The 23,932-nt window shown below is 59.0% G+C and overlaps 8 protein-coding genes across 8 annotated transcripts; 5 read left to right on the forward strand and 3 right to left on the reverse strand.

The window, feature by feature from the left end:
- BXZ73DRAFT_104899 (uncharacterized protein) lies at positions 1 to 1,817 on the forward strand (the record flags this gene model as incomplete). Its single annotated transcript, XM_048016062.1, has 3 exons — positions 1 to 1,119; positions 1,196 to 1,721; positions 1,783 to 1,817. The coding sequence occupies 3 exons, from the start codon at positions 1 to 3 to the stop codon at positions 1,815 to 1,817; spliced, it is 1,680 nt and encodes a 559-aa protein (XP_047874298.1).
- A 3,554-nt stretch (positions 1,818 to 5,371) lies between these two features.
- On the forward strand, positions 5,372 to 7,146 carry BXZ73DRAFT_104900 (uncharacterized protein; the record flags this gene model as incomplete). Its single annotated transcript, XM_048016063.1, has 2 exons — positions 5,372 to 7,055; positions 7,112 to 7,146. The coding sequence occupies 2 exons, from the start codon at positions 5,372 to 5,374 to the stop codon at positions 7,144 to 7,146; spliced, it is 1,719 nt and encodes a 572-aa protein (XP_047874299.1).
- Positions 7,147 to 12,047: 4,901 nt separating this feature from the next.
- Positions 12,048 to 12,751, reverse strand: BXZ73DRAFT_80305 (uncharacterized protein; the record flags this gene model as incomplete). Its single annotated transcript, XM_048023252.1, has 3 exons — positions 12,048 to 12,316; positions 12,356 to 12,489; positions 12,552 to 12,751. The coding sequence occupies 3 exons, from the start codon at positions 12,749 to 12,751 to the stop codon at positions 12,048 to 12,050; spliced, it is 603 nt and encodes a 200-aa protein (XP_047874300.1).
- An 835-nt stretch (positions 12,752 to 13,586) lies between these two features.
- On the reverse strand, positions 13,587 to 14,485 carry BXZ73DRAFT_80306 (uncharacterized protein; the record flags this gene model as incomplete). Its single annotated transcript, XM_048023253.1, has 3 exons — positions 13,587 to 13,621; positions 13,677 to 14,026; positions 14,403 to 14,485. The coding sequence occupies 3 exons, from the start codon at positions 14,483 to 14,485 to the stop codon at positions 13,587 to 13,589; spliced, it is 468 nt and encodes a 155-aa protein (XP_047874301.1).
- Positions 14,486 to 15,043: 558 nt separating this feature from the next.
- On the forward strand, positions 15,044 to 15,199 carry BXZ73DRAFT_21042 (uncharacterized protein; the record flags this gene model as incomplete). Its single annotated transcript, XM_048017616.1, has 1 exon — positions 15,044 to 15,199. A coding segment is annotated over one exon (156 nt), but the record flags the coding sequence as incomplete, so codon positions are not given.
- Positions 15,200 to 19,127: 3,928 nt separating this feature from the next.
- Positions 19,128 to 19,834, forward strand: BXZ73DRAFT_104903 (uncharacterized protein; the record flags this gene model as incomplete). The annotated part of the gene is made up of 4 exons (XM_048016064.1): positions 19,128 to 19,254; positions 19,320 to 19,393; positions 19,570 to 19,696; positions 19,749 to 19,834. The coding sequence occupies 4 exons, from the start codon at positions 19,128 to 19,130 to the stop codon at positions 19,832 to 19,834; spliced, it is 414 nt and encodes a 137-aa protein (XP_047874303.1).
- A 154-nt stretch (positions 19,835 to 19,988) lies between these two features.
- Positions 19,989 to 20,654, forward strand: BXZ73DRAFT_104904 (uncharacterized protein; the record flags this gene model as incomplete). Its single annotated transcript, XM_048016065.1, has 3 exons — positions 19,989 to 20,115; positions 20,172 to 20,270; positions 20,338 to 20,654. 3 exons carry the CDS (start codon positions 19,989 to 19,991, stop codon positions 20,652 to 20,654), a joined length of 543 nt encoding a protein of 180 aa, XP_047874304.1.
- Positions 20,655 to 21,424: 770 nt separating this feature from the next.
- BXZ73DRAFT_52464 (Aldo/keto reductase) lies at positions 21,425 to 22,902 on the reverse strand (the record flags this gene model as incomplete). The annotated part of the gene is made up of 7 exons (XM_048020817.1): positions 21,425 to 21,511; positions 21,571 to 21,851; positions 21,901 to 21,996; positions 22,060 to 22,210; positions 22,260 to 22,337; positions 22,388 to 22,534; positions 22,591 to 22,902. The coding sequence occupies 7 exons, from the start codon at positions 22,900 to 22,902 to the stop codon at positions 21,425 to 21,427; spliced, it is 1,152 nt and encodes a 383-aa protein (XP_047874305.1).
- Positions 22,903 to 23,932: the final 1,030 nt, after the last annotated feature.

The following is a 23,932-nucleotide window of genomic DNA, read 5'->3' on the forward strand; positions in this document are numbered from 1 at the left end:
ATGAACCCCATCTCCCTTCTCTCTCTCCACGACGATGTCCTTCTCGCGATATTCTCCTTCCTCGGCCGCGACGATGCACTCGCGATCTCTACCACCTCCAGACGCGCCTACCCCCTTGCCATATCCCGCGTCTTCGCCAACGTGTGCTGGGACAGAGACCTCAAAGTAAACGACAAGGACGCCTCCGAAGCCCGCGCACTGTCACGGTATATGCGCGCACCGGAGCCGTTTTCCCAAGTTTCCCGCGTCCAGCACCTCCGCCATTTCACCCTCCGCCACTTTTGCGATGTAGATGTTCCTCCTTTGCGCGAACTTCTCAGCCAGGCCTCCAACCTCCGCACTATTGAGATCCACAGCTTCGAGTTCTTCGTACACCAAGACAGACTCCTCGTAGACGCTATCGGCGCCATGCACAACCTCGAGCAAGCACGCCTGATAGACGTCGGTCCTGAGACGGTGGCTTCTCTGCCTGAGATTCTCTCGAGTCGGTGCCTGGCATCGTTGACTCTTGAATTCGACGAGATGCACTTTGAGTCTGGAGACATTGACCTCGCGGCCCTCGTGTCCGGACTCTCCTCTATGCAGAGCCTACACACCCTCGCCCTCGTCTCGTACCTCGTGCCAACGGATTCCCTCCGACTCCCTAATCCAATCCAAACCGTCCTTCCCTCCATTCTCCACCTCTCCTTCCGCTGTCTTGCTCAGATCCCCCCTGGTATCATCCCCCTGTGTCCAAACACCATCACCTTGTCTCTTTTGCTGAATGCGGAGGGAGGGCAGCCCGTGATATTTCCCATGGAAGAAGAAGACCGATGGCCTGTCGGACTCAAGCGGCTCGACGTCCCCTCCATCGCCTTCATCCCACGGGCTGCTAGCAGGCGCATCGGGCACGTCGGGTCGTTGGCATACGGGGCCAGCACGCCGATATCCAACTCAATCGACTTCTGCGACACCCTCGATCTTCTTTCGGCCGTCCGGCCCACCGCTCTCGAGCTCCACACGGCACCCACGATGAGGGATCCGGGTCGTGTCTGGGACACGCTGTGTGGTGCCGCGCCCGGGCTGCGCTCGCTCGAGATCGTCGTCGCGCCGGGCGAGTACGACGTGCGCCAATACATGGTCCGTCATGTCCTTGTCGCGCCTCCCGGGCCCCCCGCTCTTTTTCCCGACCACTGACCCCCCGCGCCGCACCCAGGAGCCGCTCCTCGCCGCAGTGCGATCCAACTCGCTGACACTCGTCCACTTGTCCCTGCGCTTCCCGCCGATCCCACAATACTACCACGCGTCGAGCATAGCGGAAGTGGACGGCTGGCGCGCGACCGAGTCCCGCCGCGTCGAAGCGCTCCGCCCGCTCCCTCTGCGGATCGTCGAGGCCGTCCCGACGCTCCGCGTCCTCTCGATCTCCTCTTGCCTCCCCGGATCTACCGGCTTCGACACCAGACGCGGGCGCGCGCGGCACGAAGGCCTCGACGCGGAGGTGATGGCGGAGCTCGCGCGCGAGAACGCCATCGAGCAGCGGTGGGGACCGACGAGCGAGTTCGTCAGCCCGGCGCTGCGGAGGCTGAGGGAGCTGCGGATGGAGATCCCGCGCGACGAGCGGTGGTGGTGGGTAGAGGGCGACGGCGCGGCGCGCACTCCGGTGGAGATCTGGAGGGAGGCCGGGGAGAGGGCACGCAAGCTCATCGGACACAGAGACTTTGACCCTGCGACAAGCCTTGACGGTGAGTGTTTTATCACGCTTGACGCGCTGTATACGCGGAAGCTGATTGGTAGTACGTGCAGGATTCTACTCCGCGAAGTACCGATATGAGCGGTAGCACCCACGATGCCCAGACATGTACGTATACTCGTACCGGACCCTGGGAGCGTGGTGCCTTATGTCAAAGTTCCCCCGAACCTGAATGCTGGCGGGCCAGTCTGCGGCCCCACCTCCTCTTCCACCCACGCCGATGTCATTTGCGACAGAGAAACCGACAACAACCAGCCCCGACTCGCATGTCTGCCCGGTCCTGCTTTCTATCCCCATCTCTTCGGCTTCCGCGGTCACCATCGGATGGAAATTGCAGAGGATCTCGCGCCGCCCACCCGCCCTCATCGATCCCTGCACGCCGTCCCCACCCACTATGAGCAAAGCGCAAGCGGCCGACCAAGGTCCTCCTCGGCTGTCAGTGGAGCGAGTACGGCAAGCCGACGATGCATGTCCCGCGTCCGCGACTGCCCTTGCCAAAGTAGGAATATGAAAGCCCAGGTGACTATTACGATCTCCCGAACGAGTCCAGCGCAAAGGAGGCGGGTCGGACACCCGCGCGATAGATCAAGCTCCAAGCTTCCAGCTTCAAAGCCTCAACTCTCGTGCCCTCTCCACACCCTGGCGACTCTCTCTCTCGCCCTCTATCCACCACCAACGCTCATCGCTCGGGACAACCTTTTGATGCTCCCTCACCCTCCACATCGGCGTGTTGAGGAATTCGCGGCTCCGCCGCCGCCGCCGCCGCACGATGTCCCCTTCGCGGTCGAGCTACGCGATCGGCTCCACTGGTACGGGTAGCAGCTCCGCGGCGTCGAGAGCTTGAGGACGCGGAAAGACCACCTCACCCTCCTGCAAAAAGAGGCCAAAACGAGCTGGAGCGTGTCCCCACGCTACCCCAAGACCAACCAGATCGACCCCTCACTGCCCTCCAAGTCCTTCCTCGACCTCATCACACCGCTCTCCCGCCGCCAGGCGAGTATACTCATCCAGCTCCGCACAGGCCACGCTCCCCTCCACGCACACCTCCATCGCATACGACGCGCGGACACCGACATCTGCCCGGCCTGCGGAGTGGGGGCCGAAACGGTGGTACATTTCTTGCTCCGCTGCCCCGCGTACTCGCGCGAGGGAATGACCCACATTCATATGAAGCTAGGACGGAAAGGCGGGAAACTTGAATACTTACTGAGCAATGCAGCCGCACTCCCACAGCTCTCCGCATACACTGATGCAACAGAACGGCTCCGGCAGACATTCGGGGCCCTTTCCAACCCCGCCGGCGATGGCACCCCCGGAGCCCCGCAACCGCCCTCGACACCTGCAGACCGTCCAGTACACCCGCGAGCAGGACCTCCACGAAGACCTCCCGCACCGACACGTCAACAACAGCGTGCCACCCCCGCCGCGCGCATCACCAGGCGCCCCGTGCGCGTTGGCACCCGGTAGACAAACTTACGAGGCCAACAGACAGAGTACCCGCCCCCTCACCATCCACTCACTCCATTTCGACTGCACGATGCCTAGATACCTCTGGCTCACTCTCCGGCCCCAGCGGGGCCGACACGTCATCAGTCCCGTATACGCATTCCTATTCTCGCTAGCTAGATTACTGTACGTAGCGCCTACCATAGGGCTCGGCCCTCCAGGGCGTTAAACAGGAGACAAACAAACAAACAAACGCGGAAAGACGGGACGAGTTCGGCCGGCCGGAACACAAGCGGGCTACACGACGGACTTGCGCGGCGCAGAGGTCGTCCACTCAAATGGGCCATGACGATACGTGGTATCCCTAGTGCGTGGAAGGGAAGCGAGGAGAGAGGTGGATGAGAGTGTATTGGGGGCAACGAAGCGTGGGTCCTGTGCGCGCCGCAAAAAGGTGGGTGGAAGTACCGTGTATTCACGCACGTTGCACTCACCATCTGCGGCGACGATTTGCAGAGCGACATTCGGTGGCCTTCGCTGCGTGCAAGGCGTTCCATAGATGTCTCGGTACCCCGCCTCGTCCGGAGTCAAGCGCAACAGATCGGAATGCTTCAAGGATGTGACTGTGAGGAGCCTCGATGGTGAGTGTTACTCAGTTCGCTGGACCGGTTCGCGCGACTGCTCGGCTGATCGATGGTGTGCAGACTTCTCCTTGGCCAAGTGCCGCTATGAGCGGTGGCCACGGTACAATCGTATGCTACGACGCGCAGGTGACAACGTCGCCGACGCAACGCCTGCGGCTGACTTTCGCCGTGGTCACCAGCCGATACTTTCGCCCCGCGCAGTGCGTGCGTCAACAACCTCAACTCCATGTCCGACCCAAGTCCCTCGATTGCTTACAGTTACGCCCCAGGACCACGCGTTGCTCGTGTATTTAGTTCAGGACTGCTTAGCCATACATGCCAGCTCTCTCCTCACACGTACTCGTGCCCGTCTGTCTCACTTGCTTCCCTTCGACTGTACAACCGCTTCACGACCGATGAGCCACGTCCGTGCGCCTCCCGCCTGATCCCCCGCGTCCACCCTATCCTTTTCTCCACTTCGCGCCTGTCCTTCGCGGTCGCGCGTCGTATCGTGCCACCTATATCTCGCCGTCTTTTCACTTCCCGAGCACAGTGTGCTGAATACGCGCAGTTTATGTTTATGATCCCGCGGACAGTGTCGTCGTGATCGAATGCTCCCGGAAATGAGATTGGGTGCGCATACAAGAACATGAAAGAAGCGTTTCCGTGCACTGGCTCGAAGAACCCTAGTACCAACGCCCAGATTGGGGAACGCGCAAGAAGCAGCGGGGAAGGAATCAAGTACTCACTGCATCCATCATCGTCGGCTCCAAGGCCACACTCTCGATCAACCCGCGCTCTCGCTGTCCTCCAGAGTCCCGACCTCGGCTCTGCTACCCAACGCTCCGCCTGACGTGCCCCGCGCCACTGCCATCAAGAGTCTGCCCTACACGCCTCCGCGCCTCGGATCGTGGTAGTAGTCCGAGGAAAGCCGGGCCTCCGAGCCCTGTGGTGCCCTGATAGGTCGAGAGGGGCGGGATGAAAAGAGCTAGAGGACGCGGAGCATGGCAGAAGGACTCGTTGCGGTTGTGAGCGTGTGATCTGGAAGTCAGGCGGGAGGTGCGAATGGAGGCTGCTCGGGACGGTGAAGGATTGCGTCGGGTCAACGTACGCGAGAGTTCACCGGCCAGAAAGGACAGAAGGGCTGGGACGATGAAGCTTGAGGAGACGAATGGGAGGTACAGAGCATGGGAAGACAGCGCAATGAACGAGAGGAAAGACACGCACCGGAAGCAGCCTCTTTCCAACACCACAGAGCCTACTCGGAGGTCGCACAACGATAGCGTGGACTTGAACCCGAGACCGCTGGGGCCTGAGAAAGGCGAGAGCTGGGTCGTTCGCCGTTAAATGAGCCATATATCTTGAAGCCGGGCGAGTGCGGAGCGCAGATGAGAGGTGGAAGGGAGCCAACGAGGTCGAGGGGCAAGGAGAAGAGACGTAGACGCGCCAGGCACTCGCAGCCAACATCCGCAAACACGCGTGATTTGCGCGTGATGGCCCCGTCTCTCTCTCTCCCACCACTGCGCGCCAGCATCCTCCCGAAAAACTATCCAGGACACGTCGTTACACCCAGAATATGGTTTTCGCCTCTCTCCTCTCGTTGAACGATGATGTTCTGTTCGAGATCTTCTCCCTCCTGGATTCCAAAGAGGCGCTTGCGATGGCGTACGCCTCTAAACGCGCTTATCAACTTGCCATCTCCCACGTCTTCACCAGTCTGCACTGGAGCAGAGACATGTACGGGTTTGTGCCCGAAAACGATTCCTCTGAGGCCTATGCCATGTGGGAGTACATGCGCGCACCAGAGGCGCTTTCTCAGGTCCCTCGCGTCCAGCACCTCCACCACTTCGTCACGGAGTTCTTTCAACTAGTCGACGTGCCACTTCTGCACCAACTTCTCAGCCACGCCTCCAACCTTCGCACCATCGAGCTCTGGAACTTCGAGTCCTTCGTCGAAGAAGACAAAGAAAGTCTCACTCGAGCCATCGGCGTAATGCGCTACCTCAAGCAAGCGCGTCTGGTATCTATCGCCTTTGAGACGATCTTTCTTCTGCCAACCATGTTTTCAAGCTCGAACATTGCATCATTACACCTCGATTTGGCTGACTCTTACGACGAACCAAATCACACACCCGAGCTTGCGGCACTCATATCCGTCCTTGGCTCCCTCCCGAGCATACACACTTTTACAGTCGACTTCAACCGTGTCCCCGTGCTACCGAACGCCTTCAGAACACCCGATGGAAGCCTTCCCTCGATCCACCACCTCTCCCTCATATGCTCCTCAGCGGTGGCCGCAACTTTCGTGACGCTGTGCCCCAATCTCCTCACATTGTCGCTATGGCTATATGGCGAGAACCCGATATTCTCTCTGGGGGACGATGACCGGTGGCCTACTGACCTCAAGGAGCTCATTATTCGATCGCATGCTGTAGTCGCCACAGACACCACCCGACGCATGGGGCACGTCGACTCTGTATCGTTAGGGTGCGATATGGCGTCACTATCCGGCCCAGAGGTCCTCGACTTGCTCCCGCTGCTCGAAGCAACCCGACCCTTCGCTCTCAAACTGCAGATGGATCCCGTCCTGACCGAACCGGAGCACGTATGGAAATCCTTGAGCGGCGCGGCGCCTCACCTCCGCTCTCTCGAGGTCACAGCAGAAATGTGCAACGTGCGGGACTACGTGGTATGTCCGCCCGTCCTTCATTTCCGCGCCCACGCCAACCCTCCCGCGCCGCACGACCAGGACCCGCTGCTGCCCGCGCTGCATGCTTCGTCGCTCGCCCACCTCACCCTCCACTTCCCGCCCGCGCACCCATGTTCGATGGCCGAGGTCGACTACCGGCGCGCGGCGGAGGTCCGCCGCGTCGAGGCACTCCTCCCGCTCCCCCAGCAACTTGTCGCGGCCGCCGCGTCGCTCCGGCTCGTCGCGCTGCGTTGCTGCCGGCCCGGATCGAGAAGCTTCGACAACCTGCAGGAATGCGCGGACCGCGTGCCGACCCTATTCGAACACTTCGCGGCGAAGCACGCACGCGAGGACGAGGACGAGCGGCGGTGGGGCTCGACGAGTGAGTTCGTGCGTCCCGCGCTGCGGAAGCTCCGGGAGCTTCGGGAGGACGTCCCGCGCGACGAGCGGTGGTGGTGGGTCGAGGGCGAGGGCGCGGCGCGCAGACCGGTGGAGATCTGGCGGGAGGACGGCGAGCGGGCGCGGGCGCTGATCGAACGCGCGGACTTTGACGCTGCGAGGAGTTTGGACGGTGAGTGGTGGTCGCGCTCGAGGTGTCTGTCGTAGCTGACCGGTCCTGCTTTGCAGGGTTTTATTCTTCGAAGTGTCGGTATGAGCGGTAGCGCGCACGGTTGAGGCCGTACGGACGTATGGAAAGCGCACAAGATAGAAGTGGGGACGCGTGTGGGCGGGAAGTGCGGAGAAATGTCGATGCGATATGCACCTCAAACGTGGCGAGCAGGCTGTTTCGTTGTGCCGTTGCCCGACGTATGTTGGCGAAACGCGTCGTCTACTCGGCCTCGCGTACGTTGCACGTGCTTCCTCTGAGCACGACTTGGAGGGAGCGGCGCTGCGACCCGACGGCGAGGCTGGAGGAGAGGGATTGAAAGAAATGTACGCACTCCCAGACAGATGAGTCCCACATGACGGTTCCTTCCTGATCCCGGCCCAGGCATGTACAATGTCCGCGAGCACTCGCACATCGCGCCCGCCGTCTATTATGCACCCTTCTCCGGCCCCCGACGGTATCCCGCGCCTCGCGCGTCCAGTGGATCCAACCCCGGCGCTGAGTCTGGAATCCGTGCACGCGTATCGTCTCCCTCATGTTGACCAGTGCTATCTCCGACCCGGACGACTTCCACTCCACTCTATTTCTCACGGCGCGACGCCCTCTTCTGCTTCTCTCGTTCAACATGTATGCACGATCTACCCTGCTATTTACATCGAGACGCACGTTAAAAAGGTGCGTCATGTCATACGTGCTGGTGGCTAGGTTGCTCGTGAAGAAAGTAGGTCTCCACTGTTTTGAGTCGGGACATCAAATGCTGTCGAACGCGACAGTGAGACTACATAGGCAACCATCTACTATGTCAGCAACGCGCCAACACAAGCACTATCCTGCTCCCATCGCCCAGATACACGACGTGAACATATGCACGGCGAGCAGCTACCACTCGTAGCGACACTTGTCCGAGTAGAATCCTGCGAACACAGCTGATCAGCAGCAGCGCGAACGAGTCCAGTCCGAAGTAGACTCACCATCGAGCCCCTTCTCAAGATCAAAGTCCGCGCGTTGAATCAGGTCCCGCGCCCGCTCCCCGTCCTCCCGCCAAATCTCGATCGGCGTCCGCGCCGCGCCCTCGCCCTCGACCCACCACCACCGCTCGTCGCGCGCGATCTCCGCCCGGTGCTCCTCCATCTTTCGCCTCGCCGCGGCGAAAAACTCGCCACTTGATTTCCACTGTCGCCAGACCTCCTTCTCGCGCCCGAGCCCTGCGATCCTGAGCTGTGGCGAAGCCGAAGTGTGGTATCGTGCCAAGTCGAGGTCCGTGGCGCCGGGCCTGCACGATGAGAGTGCGAAGACGCGGAGGGACGGTACAGCCTCGGGGAGCCGGAGAGGGAGCGACTGGAGGGTCTCGACGCGGCCGATCTCCGCGATGCAGAGGTCGTGGGCTTGCTCCAAGGTTGAAACGTGGTGGGCTAGGTCGGTGGCCGGGAAGCGGAGGGAGAGGTGGACGAGCGAGGTGGATCCGAGAGCAGCGATGAGTGAATCCTGCGTGTGAGGGAGTATCAGCGCTGCCCTCCTGCGGGGAGCAGGGGACGTACGGCTTAATCGCGCAGATTGCATTCGGAGGCTGCGACGACGATTTCCAGGGAGCGGAGCCGCGGCGCGGCTGTGCGCAGGGCGTTCCACATACGGATCGGCTCGTAGAGCACGGGCCCCATCTGGAGTTTGAGGACGGTAGGTCGGAACACCGCGAGGAGCGGGAGGAACCTTTCGAATTCGTGCCAACCGGAAATTTCTCTGTCACCCCCGAGCGACAGTCGGTTGACGTGCTTGATGCTCTGGATAGTGTCCTCCGCGATGGTGAAGTGCAAGGGGAGGTCAACCTCCTTCAGTCCGGCGGGCCATCGGTCCTCCGCCGACACGGAGAACGCAGTGGAGACGGAACCACCCAGGGAGAATGTCGTGAGAGATAATGACAATGTGAGAATGTTGGGACATAGCGCCACGATGCGTGGGGGAACGGCCCAAGGGGGGATCTGAGGGTGAGGTGATGAACTGAAGGAAGGGCGAAGTTGTTTGAATTGGGCGGCGGCGGCGAAGTGGGGACGTAGTCGAAAGCTAGGGTAAGTGTGCGTATGCTCGAGACGGGGGCGAGGGAGGACATGAGTGCGGGAAGGTCGACGTTTTCCACGCCGTTGTAATGGTCGAAGACAAAACTCAGTGCCAAAGTGGTGAGTTTTGGACTGGATAGCATGACTGGCAGACCAGAAACCACCTTGGGATCGACAAATAGCAGACGTGCCTCCTCGAGGTGGTGCATCGTGCCGATCGCTTGGATGGTTCTGTAGCGGTCGGAGTGGAGGAAGTACGAGTTTCCCATGCTGATGGTGCGGAGATTAGAGGCTTGACTGAGAATGTTGTGTAGAGGTATCAGGTCGAATACATTCACATTGAAGCCGAGGGTAAGATGGCGGAGATGTTGGACGCGGGGTACTTGGGTCAAAGGTTCGGGTGTGCACATGTAGCTCGAAAGTGCGAGGGCCTGGAGCCGTCCTTGTCGTCCGATCGGCGGACTGTACTCCAGGATAGGTCGGCGAAGACGCGAGAGATAGCGAGTCTATAGGCGCGTTTGGAGGTGGAAGCAGTGGCCAACGCCGCCTTGGAATCCAGGAAGGAGAAAGTCGCGAGGAGGACGTCGTCGTTAAGAGAGAGGAGGTTCATCTCAGGGGACTTTAGAGGGACCTCTGGAACTACGAGGGCGAACAAAAAACAGTACCGTTCAGTATACAATTGATGGTTAGCCGAGGTCGGTCGTCGAGCGGGTATTCTGGAGATTTTTCTAGCTACCTAAGGGCTTGGGTTTGAGCCGGCTAGCAGGATGCAAAAGAAGAGGAAGGAGAGAGGCAAAGACTGGCAAAGAGCGCCATCGTAGGGCGTCAACGCCTGAATCTCCTCTTTCCCCTCGCCGTTGTCACCAACCCCGTCCTCCTCCTCCTCCTCCTCCTCCTCCTCCTCCTCCTCTCACCGGCGTCTTCTTCTCTCTACTCTCTGGGCGACACGGAGCTGTTCTGTTCTGAGCTGAAACCCCACTCCTTCTGCACATGAGCACATCGCTGACCCAAGCACCGACACAACACATCGCAACGTACCACCTCAGGCCGATCTAACTGTCATCGTCAGGGAGACTGGCCTTCTATGGCACAACCATACCGGCGATGTGGAAGCGAATATTCGGTGCGTCTGCTTGCCCTCGTTCGTTGCATCGTCTCCTCATCCACCCCTATTTGTGTCCTCATAGCATCTGCGCCCTTCATTTACTGAGGGTTCCTAGAACATCGATGCCCTTATCCTCCGCCTACCGTCAGTGGCATATTTGCGTCGCCACTACGGACAGCCGCGGGTGGTGGGGGAGCGAGAGTGGAGGTTGGCGGAGACATGAAGCCACAGCAGGCGCAGAAGGTGAGGCTTGGTGGCGGAGAGCTAGGGCGGATGCATCGGGCGTACAACAGGCTGGGACGTGGTATGTCTTCTTTACCCTTAGCCATATATCTCTTGCGTTCTGCACCATCAGTGAGCCTTCACGCCAACGCATTCCTCCGGTTCTTGTGAACCCGCACCTCGGAGTTCAGCGCTCCCAGGAAGACTCTCCTCCGTCGCTCGACGACGGCGCATATTCCCCTCCTTCTCCTCAAGGAAGACGCGCCCCTCACAATCTCCCCCCAACGAGAGCCCACCGATGCCCACTCGGTGACACACGCTTCCCGTCTCGCTTATCACGCCGCGATCCCTCTCATGTCTCCTCGAGCCTGTCGTGCGGTAGAGATTTGGAGGTGGCGAAAGACGACGATTCGCAGGGCTCACCGAGGAGCTCGCGTCCCTCCGCGTCTTTGCACTCTCGTCGTGCAAACCCGGCACCTCGGACTTCGACTCGAAGCTATTCCACTCTCCAGCCCCGCGAAAGCTCATCGCAGAGCTTCAGCGCGAGAAAGAGATCCGGCGGCAGTGGGGGCCGAGCAGCGAGTTTCTCAACGCGTCGATGCGGAAGATGGAGGAGTACCGGGCGGAGGTCGCGCGCGACGAGCGGTGGTGGTGGGTCGAGGGCGAGGGGGCGGGGCGGACGCGGTCGAGATTTGGCGGGAGGACGGGGGGCCGGCGCGGGACCTGATCGGACGCGCGGACTTCGATTGCGAGAAGGGGCTCGATGGTGAGTTTGCTTCGGACTGGACTCGTTTGCACTGTCGCTGATCAGCTGTATTCGTAGGATTTTACTCGGACAAGTGTCGCTACGAGCAGTACTCTGGATGGAGGCCATTCTTGGTCACCACTGTGTGTATTTTCACCGCATATATTTGTACTATGAGAGCAGTACGGTGACATAAGAGGTACGAAGACGGCGCCCCCGCGAACCATGCGAAGGGAAATGAACTTTTCGCCTGCTTCAAGGTTGCCTACGGTCGAGATCCAAGGCTCCGCGCTTCCAAGGTGATGATGTACAGCTCGATGAGGTGGACCAGAACCGCACGAAGACGGTTGCGCAGGATCAAATAACAGCGACGCCCAGTTCAATAATGCTCAGCACTCATTCTTGCCATCTCGTTGGTCGAGCCTCTATCTCATGCCTGTTATTCTTGCCTGCCTTTTCTAGCAGTCATCGATGGTTTTATTCAGATACACAGAAGACGATACGCATGTCTCCCCGCGTCTCCCCACAAGATCCGTCAGCGTCATCTTCGTTAAAGTTGTCCATTGCACCTAGTCCGTGTTGACGTTGATTGCTCGCTTTATCTTATCTCGTACGGGGCGATTCGAAGGAGTGACCGATCGACCATGCTCCCTATCTAATCTTATCTGACTGAGCGCTCACACAATCAGGGGCAGCCCTCCCGCGCGGCCCTGCGTCTTTTTCCTCGTTCAGTTCACCCAGTCTCCTCCATCTCTCTCTCTCTCCTACCACGGCAGCCTACATACAATGTCTCTCGGTCGGTTCAAGAATTCTCCCAGACGGGCATATCACGACTACTCGAAGAACGAGCCTGTGACGCGGTCCACGCCCCCGCTGCAGAGGTGCGACTGCACAGCGTTTTTCGGGATCGGGGACGGTGGTGGATTGGCCGCACTCGAGGGGCACTGTTGTGGTCGAAAGGCGTAGAGGAAGCACAAAGAGTTCGACTTGACGATGGCTCTGAACGGTGAGTGTACCCTCGTCGCCCTCTGCGCTTCCTCTCTGCACTCGGACCGGACGTTCATGGGGCTGTTCTCTGGGGCAGCCTTGTCCTGGGAAGATACTAGCACGCCACCGGTGTCTCTTAGCGACTGGCACGCACGCGAGTGCATCGGATGTTCACGTTCCGACTCCCCTCCGCGTTCCACCTTCCGAGCGCTGATCTTCGCCCGCCCTCGCCCGCGGATGTGCGCCCAGCGTACGTCCGAGAGTCGGTGGCTGTCCCGCCGCGGGGGCCTACATTTTCGGTGCGGCCCGTCTCGTCGTGGCTCCGTCGCCCCCCATCGTCCCGCTCTCACCGCGCCGGCTGGGGCCCGCCGGCTTCGACGCACGTGGGCTGGCTGGAGCTGTCGGACGTGCCCACGGCGCTGGTTGTGGGGCTCGAGATGACAGGGTGGTGTGGCCCCGCGAGCGTGTTTCTCAACGCTTCGTGGCGGAAGGTCAAGGAGCCCCGGAGGGCGACGTGGACGCAGCGCTCGAACTCATCAAGGATGGCCATTTGACACGGCGACGACGCCGACGGGTGAGCTGCCTCGTCATTTATCGCGCGAATACCGTACATCAATACTGGAAGTGCTTGTAGCAGATCTTTGCAAGTCTGCGCATCTCTCGTCCGCGACAGCAGGTCTTCTGGGTCGGTCAGCGTGCGGGCTTGTAGACCTGGCGCGCGTTTGCACAAAGCGGAGACTCGTGATAGGTTATCGGGTGCGGGCCGTGTACGCGACATGAGCCACGCATCTGCGTCCACTATCCGGTGAGTCTTCAGACAGGTGCGATCAAGACTCAGTGCTGCCTTGAGGTGCAGTACCCAGGCGATGCAGCTGTCCTGCTGAGATGTGGCCGCATTCGCGACGCAGCGGACGTGTCACTGCGTCTATACGGCTTTCTGACACCGATCTCGGACCACGCCTCCGTTTTCCCGTGCGCGAGCGGGACATGCCACGCGGCGGTGCTTATCTGCGGGGACCGACCGGCTTCCGATACCGCTGAGTCCACCTGCGCGGTGATTCGAGAGCGTCTCTCTCGATGCCGCGGCCGGGATGGACGCATCGGTGCGGGCACCCCTCAGTTGAGTGTGAGGAAGATATTCTGGGACGAAGAGATGGGGCAGACAGTAAGGTTTCTTTTAAACTTTGACGACAACACACGAACTGACGACTCCTGAACAGGGCCCATAGAGTTGTGAGTTCATTTCTCCGCGGCGGCTCGCCTTGGTCTCTCGCTCCGTCGCGCGCTATGATACCTCTTATCAAGCGGTTTAAACAATTTGTATCGACTGTAACGACGCGTGGCGCGCGTATAGTCATTGGTAGAACGTAGACTACCGTGTCGAGCTACCGCTCATAGCGAACCTTGGCAGAGTAGAATCCTGCAAAGATCCGATTGGCGACCGCGCGCACACATTCAGGAACAGAAACGTTCACCCTCGAGTGTCTTCCACTGATGAAAGTCCTGGCGTTGGATCAAGTCCTGCACCCGCTCGCCGTCATCCCGCCATATCTCCCCCTGCCTCGACGGCGATACCCCCTCGGTCTCGATCCACGACCACTGCTCCTCGCGCATCTCCTCTCGGAGCGCCCGCAGCCTCCGCACCCCTGGGTCGAAGAACTCGCTGGTCGGACGGGCCCGCTGCCCTTCGACGTCGTCCTCGCGCACGAGCTCCGCAACGAGCTCCGACGGCAGGCCAGCGAGCTCCACGAACCAGTGCGAGGCGCAGCGGGAGCGGTCGAAGGGCGTGAATACGGCGATCCTTTGAGGTGGACCAGCCGTAAAGCTGGGTGATGTTCGATGCGTGGTATCATTCCAGGAGAGGCGGGATATGAAGCGGGAGGTGGACTCGCTCGCGTGGCTCGAAGCGCGACGAGCGGTGGATCCTGTGTTAGTGATGCGGGCGACCGAAGAAAGAAATCAGCATGGGGAAACCGACTCGAATGTGGCGAGAGAGACTGAGGAGACGCACCACGTAGAGATATACTGCGAAAGAGCATAGGCCCGCTTGCCTTCGCTAGCTAAGAGCGGCCAAGGAGGGAAAAGATGGCGAGAAGGACGTCATTGAGAGGAATGACAAGTGTTTCATGGTATGGATCCAAATGCACTCGTCCAGGCACACACTTTGCTGGTGATGTTGGCGAGTTGAAGAAAGGGCTCACGTGATGGCGTGTGCAGTGTAGGCGGCCAAGCCACGGTCGGATTGCCAGAGCTCCGACGGGGTTTCTATTCTGAAAGCCGGCATGCTTCGTGCTGGCTTTCTGATGGGCGCGGCGATGGTCTCACCATCCGGTCCCTGACTGTCCCTGAGACACTGACACGATGCACTATCTGAACGCGCGCCAGACGTCCAAGCTGTTGTAGTGGTGTATATCAATATTTGTAGACATGGGACAGCGGATGCGCCCCTTGATGTGGTCTCTTACTATGCATCCAGAGACACGAAGTACGTGTATTTGTTTTTGCTGCCACAATTGTACCTGAAGATCTCCCCAGGACGAGACTGTGTCATTGTTGCAGTATTTGTGTGGCACTCAACAAGGCCCTATATAAACAAGAGACCTGCACCATTTCCACCATCCTCCCATCACTGCAAAATGTCAACGGAAGGCCTTGGCGACCAAATTTCGCAAGTGATAGAAGATTTTCAAGTGAAGTATGTCTCGTTCTGCAGAAATGAAAGCGCTTCAACTCATTACCTCTTCGGAATGATCATATAGTTACACCGATGAATACGTGTTGGCTGCAGCATCTGGTCAGTACTCTGTGAATATGAGCTATGGGAAGAGATTCACACCCACAAGCCATCCTCATCTTCGACTATATCCTCACGTTTGGCCGAGAGGTCCATTTCTTCTGGAGCCGGCGCTTGTCAGGGTCAACAGTACTATTCATCCTGAATCGCTATCTTGCCCTTATTCTCAAGACTTTCTCCTTCCTTGGATATCACAAATTTACCGACCGGGTGTGTGTTCTTCGATTTCCCTTGAATGTCGGCACTCACTTTCCCGTGCTTTGCAGACGTCAGTTTAATGTATAATGCTCTTAGTAACTGCCTTGAGCTCAAGTTCGTGTACAACAGTTGCACCATACTGAACGACACCACCGACGTTTTGGGATACATACAACCCCTTCCTCCTGCAGGTGTGTATGACATTTCCCATTTTTTGTTAATAATGACGAGTAGTATCGGCCAGTATTCTCCGCAATGCGCGCATTAGCGCTGAGTCAAAGTCGCCCACTTGCAGTGCTGGTGCTGGTATTTTCCGTTGCGAACATAGGCTTTGACTTCGTGCGTGTCAACTATTCATTTACTCATATAAACGCCCCGTAATGTGGCTCCTATAAGCAGGGTGTTCTTTCATATCAGACGCAGAGCATCAGTGATCCGACTTGGGGTTGCCTCATAATTGACCTTTCAATCCCCACAACGGTCCTGATATCGTGAGTGTGCTCTCGAAGTACGGTAGACGTGATTTCTAACGCCTCTGATCACACAGTGGTACGTACGCCTGGATTTATTACGCGTTTCATATTCAATTACAGCGTTTGATCTGGTCTGTTTCAGCGGAGGTACTTTCTCGGTCACTGCTTATCCTCGCAGACGGGATTGTTATATTTCTGACCTGGAAAAACGCACGCTCTTCGGAAATAAAACTGAAGACTAGTTGTCCACGAACGTTAACCTACATCATGCTATGCAACGGTCCGTTAATTTCCGTCTCTGACCTGCCGCTTTATAACTCGTTCACAGGAGCCATGTATTTTGTGTATGTCTTTCAGAAGTTCTCCTGGACCCTTGTCCAATGTGTATCTTATTGCGCAGTGTTTTTCTCACTTTGAACACTCTCCGCATGGCAACCACTTTGAGAGGGGTAAGAAATATAGTATGTGATGTCTCATCCATTCATCTCTAATCCGATGGGTGCCAGATCATATCCCCCGGTCAAACCTCCTTGATTAGCCAATTCGGTGATCCGTAAGTACAACCTGCAGTGTTTCTAGTACCGATGCATTCTCATATCCTTCATTCCAGTATTACCACGGTCCTCCTCTCGCGATTCCTGCTTGACCTGCAGGAGGCTCATCAGCGGACGCTCAAGCTCGGCTCAGACGACCCACTTCACTCGTGTGCCTCTGACGCCGAGGTCGGAACCGGATCTATGAGATTCGCGGTGGACGCTATGGGATCCATAGGAGCCGATCTTTGGAGTCTGGACGAAGTCAACGGCTTGGAAGCGGAAATTGAATGCCTCTATCCTGTGACAGGAGGAGAAACGCGGGTGAGGGCTGACGTGGATAGCGCGGAATAGGCACGTTGGTTGATAGGATTGGTGCGTGGAACCTGGCATCGAGAGCGGTGCGAAACCTGCACCTGGCGCACCAGTGTTTCTCGAATTGTATTTATTGTGCGGTGCTGCAGCCACCGCACGCCATGCCGTCTCCCTCGACCCAACACCACCGTTTGTCGCGCGATACCGCCTTCTTGAGCTCCCGCAGCCGCCGCGGCGCAGGGCTGACGAACTCGCTCATCTGTCCCCACCGCCGCTCGACGCTTGGCCATCAGCTCTACTAGGGGCAGTTTTTTCAGGTTGCACGCGCCCGTCTGGTGTCACAGCCGGTCGATCCGGGGAGACAGGCACCGTCGACCAGAACGTAGAGTGGCTTGTAGGTTTGACAGAAGGGACGCACGTCGTTGAGGCTGGTTGTGGTCAGTAGCAAAGCACTGACTGATGGTTTCTCGGACGCAGGTGACATCGGTGTGGGGGGAAGAAAAGGAGGTGGAGCGGATAACGATGATATACGGCACCTCGCTCCTAGCATAAGGTACGAGCACGCATACATCTGTGAGCATCGTGTGTGCTACCGCTGATGTTGGGACTTCGCGGAGCAACATCTTGCACGCACTACCTATCAGTCCCGTACGTCAAGCGCGATGGAACGCTCACCATCGAGGCTTCAGTTTGCGCGCTCGGTCAGTGTCTGCGCCCGCCCGCCGTCCTCCCTCCAGATCTCCACCAGGGTCCGCCCCGCGCCGTCGCCCTCGACCCACTACCACTGCTCGTCGCGCGCGAGCTCTGCCATCACCTCCAGATCGAGATCCGTGTGCTGCGCGCGCGCTCGTCTGGTGTCGAAGCCGGTCGATCCGGGAAAACAAGAGGAGAGCAAGAGGGCGCGGAGCGTCGGGACGGCCTCCGCGATCTGCAGAGGGAGCGGGCGGAGCGCTTCGATGCTGCGGGCCTCGGTCGCGCGGTAGAGCGGTGCGATCGGTGGGAAGTGCAGGGACAGATGGACGATCGCTAGCGATTTGGATCGCAGTGCGGCCAGGAGCCGCTCCTGGATTGGAGCGCGGGGGTCAGCATTCGGGGGAAAAGAGCGAGGGGAAGTTGCGGCGAGAACGTGACGGACTATGTATTCGCGCACGTCGCACTCGTCCTACGTGACCACGATCTCGCGCGAGCGCAGCCCGGGCGCGACACCAAACAGCGTGTCCCAGAAACGACCCGCGTCCACAGTCGTGAGGGTCGTGTGAAGCTCGAGTGCGGTGGGCCGGACGGGCAGGGGGGGCCGGAGGAAGTGGGGGAAAACCGCCGGCCCGTTGGAGATCGGCGTGCTCGCCCACAATGCCAACGAGCGACGTGCCCGATGCGCCTGAGCCGGCTCGAAGGGATCTCCGGGAGAGCGGCCACAGTCTCAGGACCGACAACTATCACTCGTGCTTGCTTGAGCTTGTGCATGGCGCGGAAAGCTTCTACGAGAAGTCCGTCACGGTCTACGAAGAAAAGGAAGGTGTGGATACCAATAGTGCGGATATTGGAGGCCTGGCTGTGGAGTTTGCGCAGAGGAGGAACATCGACATCGACAAATTGGTGGAGGGTAAAATGTGGCGGAGGTGTTGGACGCGGGGGACTTGAGAAATTGGTTCTGGTGTGCGCATGTACCGCGACAGTGCGCTCTCTCCTGAGGCGTCCTTCGCGTACACTTCGGTGTCTCTGTCCACGCACACGTTGGCGAAGACGCGGGATATGGCAGGGGAGTAGGCGCGTCTGGAGGAGGAATCGCGAGACGGACGTCGCCGTGGAGACAGTGGGGTCCATATCCACGTACAGACTGACTATGAGCCATCGAGGGCATGTTGCGAATTGCGTGTGAGCGGTGTGAGTCTAGCCGGACCTTGAAAGAGTCGACGAACTGCAGAGAGATGAGGCCAAGCGCGTGAGGGCCGGGCTAGTGGGATTGTAGTGGGAGGAAGCAAAATTGGGTCGGACGGCGTCAACGCTCTTGTCCTCTTCTCCCATCACGCCTCGGCCTCCTCCTTTCTCATCCCCGTCTCGTCTTCGCCTTAGCTATGCACACGCTATTCCACTCCTATCAGCGCAGCGCCGTCAATGAGCCCCTCTCCTGAAGGCCCAGCCCTCGCCTGTTGATGGTCTCCGTACGACTTCATTTCAGGCTGGAGACTGGCGACATCGCTGGACAAGTGCTGTCATTCGTACGGTCTCGCGGGAGATGGTCGCACTTGTATATGGAAATCTGGAGTGTAAGAGAGCGGCTGTCGGTGTGTGTTCTTGCCCTCGTTCATCGCGCCGCCTACTCACGTTTTCGTCACCGTCCATTCACGCTATCAAGCCCTCTTTGCCTCTTTGCTGCACCTCCGGTTCGACTTCCCGACCTCATGTTTCGCCCGCCACACCATCCGCAAGGCTGGCGACGGCGACAAGTGCCGCGTCGCTTTTCTACAACTCCGCTCCGTTGTTGAGCGCGGACGATCTCCATGTTTCGCTCCCTCCCGCACGCCCGCGTCTACCTCCTACGACACCCACGAAGGCGAAGCATCAGTTCAGTTCGGAGGCCGTGGACGGGGGCATCAAGTGGTTGAACTAGCGATGGTGGCAGGCCGACGGACGGGCGCAGGGACGAACGCGGTCGATGCCCTCGAGAAGGAGGACGGAGAAAAGGCACGCGGGCTCGTTGAGAGCGGCGCGGACGTCCATCCGGGGACGACGTTGGATGGTGAGTGCTCCCGTGTTGGTTCTTACGATATTCCGCGGTACCGACCTTGGTGCCTTTCCGACAAGAGTGGAAAGCGACAGAGTCCGGCATGCTCTCTTTTGTGTACTTCCACCACGCTCTGCTCTTCACGCGAACGGGCGTACAAAGGTCGTCTGTCGTCTGCAGGTGGGCCTCGTGTTCCTTTCTACTTCTCGAACGAGCTGACCTTTCAACTTCACGACCTTTCTCTACGGCGAACATCAGCCTCGACATACCTGTTTCCGAGCCTGTCTGACATCCCTCTTCCCATCCCCTGTACCCTCCGACTTCCTTCAGCATGAAGACCTCCGCTGCCGTTGCCACCTTTACCGCCTCACTCCTCTCGTCGCATACCATGGCTTCGCGGACTGGGTCGGGACCGATGGTACGAAGTACCTCGGCAACGTCCCCAATAACTACACCGGTACGTGTCTCTATTTACCCCTCCATGCTCAACTTTTGAACGCGACACGCAGGCCCCAGTCCCATCCGCCTCATCTTAGATATCGGCTCGGTCAAGGGCGCGTCCAACCCGGGCCTCTTCTGTGCCCTCAGCGCGTAGTCGGCAGAGAGCTTTGCCCCCGCAATCTCCGGGAGAACTGTCACGTCCCAGTTGTCGGGCGGTGAGGACCAGAAGGTACGTGCCCCAGTTCGGCCGCGCGGCTCGGGGGTGCTGATTGGCGTGCGTGTAGTGACCACACAACGCAGGTCCTTCGATGACCTACATGGCGTCGTGCGGGGATGTCATCTGCGACAAGTTGAACTCGACGGACGTGCAGTGGTTCAAGATCGACCAGGTCGGGAAGAAGAGCGACGGAAAGACTTGGGTGCAGGCGAATATCAGTGAGTCGTGTTCTGCTCTTCGTCGCGCACCCATCTCGATTCGCGGACCTTCGCAGTGAACGGCGGCTCCTTCATCATCACGCTCCTCGACAACCTCACCCCCGGCGACTACCTCATCCGCCACGAGATCAGTGATCTACCTGTCCTGCACTCAGGTCCGCATTGGCGGCTCAGGGAACGGCACTCCGAACGGCGCTGCTACCTGCATCTTTGACCTGACAGTCTTCCATAACGACGACATCCCATGCGGCGCACTCTCGAACCTCGTTGGGACATTCGACGGCACCGGCGTCGCGATCACTTGCGCCTCGACCCTCCCTTTTGTGAGCGGCGCGACCTCCACCAAGCGTGACGGGCACGAAGACCCCGTCTGGCTCCTCCACGTCACCACGGGCTCGTCGAAGAGCCGGTGCAAGCTCAAGAAGCGCGCCGTCGCCGAGGACGCGGTGGTCTTCCCGCGGCACATCTCGCGCGTGATGGCACGGGTACCGGTACCTGCTGCACTCGTCCGAGTTCTTGGACTGAGTACTGAGCACTGAGGCCCACTCGCTCCATTTCCTCCCCTCACCTCCACGACCACACAAGGATATCATCCCTCGCTGCCCAGTGCACCAGCACGACATTATCAGTATGGTTTCGGATGGGCACGATCCACGGATTGCGACTGGTATGACGGGCCTGGGGCCCTTCACGACGCTACGTCTGCTGTATCTATGAATTACTTATTATGCGCTCACCACCACCATCGTTTGTAGTTCATAGCCGTTGGGTGCAATCGTATCCGCTCTTTCACTGTTTGCGTGGGGACAGCTTCGGTTGGGCGGCATTGCGGAAGGTATGACGTCACTGGACCAGCGGTTGCATTGCAACTAACGGACGCCCTTGCTCACAGCCGCAGCTACGGTACCGATCCCCTCTTCGAGTCTGTGGCTCTGCTACGTCCCTTGGAGTAAGGCAGATATCAGTGTTTGCAAGGCGGCTCTCCGGTCGGGGTGTTTGTAGATGCTGAAGCGCTGACGGTACTACGCAGTCCCGATCTCCTGGTCGACAGCTTCATCCCCGACGGGGAAAAGCAAGCCCTCTTGCCGGACGATCTCTGAAGACATGTTCCCGGAACCGTTGTCACAAGGATAGCCAACCGAGTGTTGCGACGGCTAGCAACAACCACTCGACTATGGTGTCGAATTCCGAGGTGCTTAGGTCTTCGGACCCCATCGTCGCAAGTGATATCTACTAAAGTCCAATCGGACGCGCTTTCTGGACCGGGCGCATCTTTCTCGCTGAGCATGCGACTCATACATGCCACCTCTCAAGTAGGGCGGATGGCTTGCTTGTGCGGCCACCTGTCCACCACAGCAGCGTTCTTCGTCAGCATATCGTACTCTTCGCCGTTTCCCTGCAATGAACCGTATCAGCCGATCCGGGCCTGGCCACAAAAACATAAGCGCGACTGACAATGATCGTGTACGGGAATCCAGGCTTGAACTGCGCGACCGCGTCGAGCTCCTTGATGTGCTCCGGGGACAGCGCGATGTCGAGCGCGGCGAGGTTCGCGAGGAGCTGCTCGGGCTTGCGCCCGCCGACGATCGGGAAGACGTGCGGCGCCTTCTGCATCACGTACGCGATCGCGACGGCCTGGATCGTCTTCGCGCCGACCTTGGGAGCGATCTCCTCGAGCGCCGTGCAGACGCGGCGCTCGTCCTCGGTGCGGAGCCAGGAGCTGAAGGCGGCGCGGCCTGCGCAGGGACGTGAGCATGACGAGGCGAGAGAGATGAGCGGTTGGACGCGTGCCTTTCTCGCCGGACTCTTCGCGCCGTTTCTCTTCGGCGTCGGTGCGGATCTTGCCGCCCCCGACGACGCGGAAGGGAGCGATGGCCAGTCCTGCATGACGGATCTATCAGCAGTCGGACGGGGTAAGTACTTATGAGGCATTCAAGCGCTGACCTTCGGCCCTGCACATAGGCAGGATGTCGCGCTCGAGGTCGCGGTCCATGATGCTCCATGAGCCCTGGTAAATGCAGAACGGCGTCTTGCCCGCCATGCGCGCGTACTGGTTCGCCTTCGAGACGACCCAGGCAGGCGTGTCGGAGACACCCTGGGGGAGAGTGTTGGCGCGCGACAGAACAGCGGTATGGTGCACGCACCAGGTACAGGACCTTCTCATTCTCAACGAGGGTATGGAGACCGTTCATGACCTCTTCAACTGAGCTGTCCCAGTCCCACTAGCACGAGCCGTCATAAAGTGCCGAGTCCAGGAGCGTGAGCGACTCACGAAGTGGACGTAAAGGATGTCGACGTAGCTCGTGCGGAGCTTCTTGAGCGAAGCATTCACGGAGAGATGCATCGACTTCCTGTTGTTACCGATGTAATTGATCTTCTGTACAACGTCGTCTTGCCCCCTCTTGAAGTTGGACGTGTACTGTGACGCAACGTCCATCAGCCGTGATAACGATGTGCACGCGACCCCCAACGCACCTTTGTCGCGAGGACGATCTGGTCGCGTATGCCGCGCGCCTCCATCCACTCGCCGATGAACTCCTCCGAGCTCTCGTCCTGGTAGTTGTTCGCGGTGTCGATGAAGTTGCCCCCGGCGCCGTAGAAGGTGTCGAGGAGAGCGAAGCTCATGTCCTTGTCCATGTAGCTCCCGAAGACCTTCCCCCACTTGTCGCCGATGCTCATGCCGCCGAGGCAGATGGGCGACACGCGCACGCAGGCGAGGGGCGAGAGTTGGCGGTACCGACCGAGTCTTGTCGCAGGTTCAGGGGCGGGGGCGTATACACTGGCCATGGTGTGCGGGATGAATGGGAGAGTCGGCTCGTGGAAGCGGGTCGATGCTCGGAGTCTGCGGGGCAGCGGGGGCATCCTCAACCTTTATATACTCCATTGACTGCTGTCAAATGTACCCTTATCCTGTGATGTGTCGTAAGTGAGAACCAATGCCAGTCCGGCGAGAGAACGTACACTGAGAGGATGATCCACTTTCAACACCGACAGTCCACTCAAACCCCGATATTTGCGGTACACGCGACATCCGACCGGTATACAAAAACGTTCCCACACGCTAGAGCAAGTGGGTCCTCAAGCTGCGCCTCCGTTTCGGCTGCTGGCGAACGGCATCCTCCTGCGAGGATATGCATTCTGAACTGGCTTGAACATCGAGTATCAGGCATTATGTGGGAAGTCCTCAGCGGGTACGTTCGCTTCACCACAACCGCAGCCCGGGTCAATAGGGAATGGACGTTGTTTGTGTAAAATACGTCACCAGTCAGGCGTGTGGAGGAGGAGGAGGAGTGACGAGCACGCGGAGCAGCCCACGACAACCAAATCGTTCGGTCGCGCGCGAATATTGAATCGGCGCTTGTCAGTTAGTCGCGAGTTCGATTCTCAATCGGCCCTCCACTTTCTGTGCGTCGGTCTTTCCTGGGCGGAGCGTGAATCCGAGACTCAAGTACTCACCTCTGGACTGCGGCTCATCAGCGCCGACCGGGTTTTTTTCGGAACGCCTATCGCCTGGTGCTGCCAGTCCGAGAGCCCGCTCCAGATTCGGTGTGCCTTCTCACCTTCGTCACTCCGTTCTTGTTCGGAGATAAGTAAGTATGGACCTGTAATCTGGGCTAGGCGGGGTGCCTGCCACCGCTCCACAGCGGCCGCGCCCGAGAGGATGACTGGAGGAGATACACAACTGGTGAGTATTAAGAGCAATCTTCAGGCCTGATTTTTACTTCAGATTCACAACCTTCTCCATCCAGTTCAACAATCTCATCCCCAGTTCTCGAGCAAATCTTTAACATCTCCTCTTCCCACTACAAGGATCCCT

Source organism: Epithele typhae (assembly GCF_022376455.1).
Source record: "Epithele typhae strain CBS 203.58 chromosome Unknown BXZ73scaffold_57, whole genome shotgun sequence".
NCBI lineage: Eukaryota > Fungi > Basidiomycota > Agaricomycetes > Polyporales > Epitheliaceae > Epithele > Epithele typhae.